Consider the following 579-nt stretch of genomic DNA (forward strand, 5'->3'; position numbering starts at 1 on the left):
TCCTCCCAGCATGGGCGGGGCACGCGGAGACCCCGCCCCTTTTTATTATCAACGAGCCCGCGCTGCCCACGGGGGGCTCCGCCCATACGCGAGGCCACGCCCACGGTGGGCGGGGCCTTCCAGAGTCCCTCCCCTTCTCATCAATAAAGGCTTTGCCGCGCCGCTGTGGGCGGGGCCAGGTGTGGGTCAATGAGCTGCGCCAGGTAACGGGAGGGCGTGGCCGGGGGCGTGGCCGGGGGGCGTGGCCAAGGGCGTGGCCTCACCACTTGCCCCGCTTGCTCCAGTCCTTGGGGGTGAAGTGCAGGCACTTGGCGTCGATGCGCAGGAGCCGCTTCAGCATCGCCCGCTCGTGGCCCTCCACGATGTCCTCGGACAGCGTCAGGATGTACTGACCCTGCGGGGACAGGTGTGTCGGGGACAGGTGTGTCAGGGTGTACTGACCCTGCGGGGACAGGTGTGTCGGGGACAGGTGTGTCAGGGTGCACAGGTGTGTCAGAATGTACTGACCCTGCGGGGACAGGTGTGTCAGGATGCACTGACCCCACAGGGACACGGGGGCAGGTGGGCAAGGGACGAGGG

General features: G+C 67.9%; 1 protein-coding gene across 1 annotated transcript in view; it reads right to left on the bottom strand.

Annotated features, from left to right (window-relative positions):
* Positions 1-579, bottom strand: part of LOC103624401 (histone acetyltransferase KAT5) — a 1,740-nt gene continuing 1,161 nt past the window's right edge. The window contains exon 3 of the mRNA XM_017747254.1: positions 1-394. Within this exon, the coding sequence (XP_017602743.1) occupies positions 260-394 (135 nt within the window). The 3' untranslated portion in view covers positions 1-259. The remainder of the gene's footprint in view (positions 395-579) is intronic.

The sequence above is a fragment of the Corvus brachyrhynchos genome, unplaced genomic scaffold (assembly GCF_000691975.1).
Source record: "Corvus brachyrhynchos isolate BGI_N302 unplaced genomic scaffold, ASM69197v1 scaffold442, whole genome shotgun sequence".
NCBI classification, from domain to species: Eukaryota; Metazoa; Chordata; class Aves; order Passeriformes; family Corvidae; genus Corvus; species Corvus brachyrhynchos.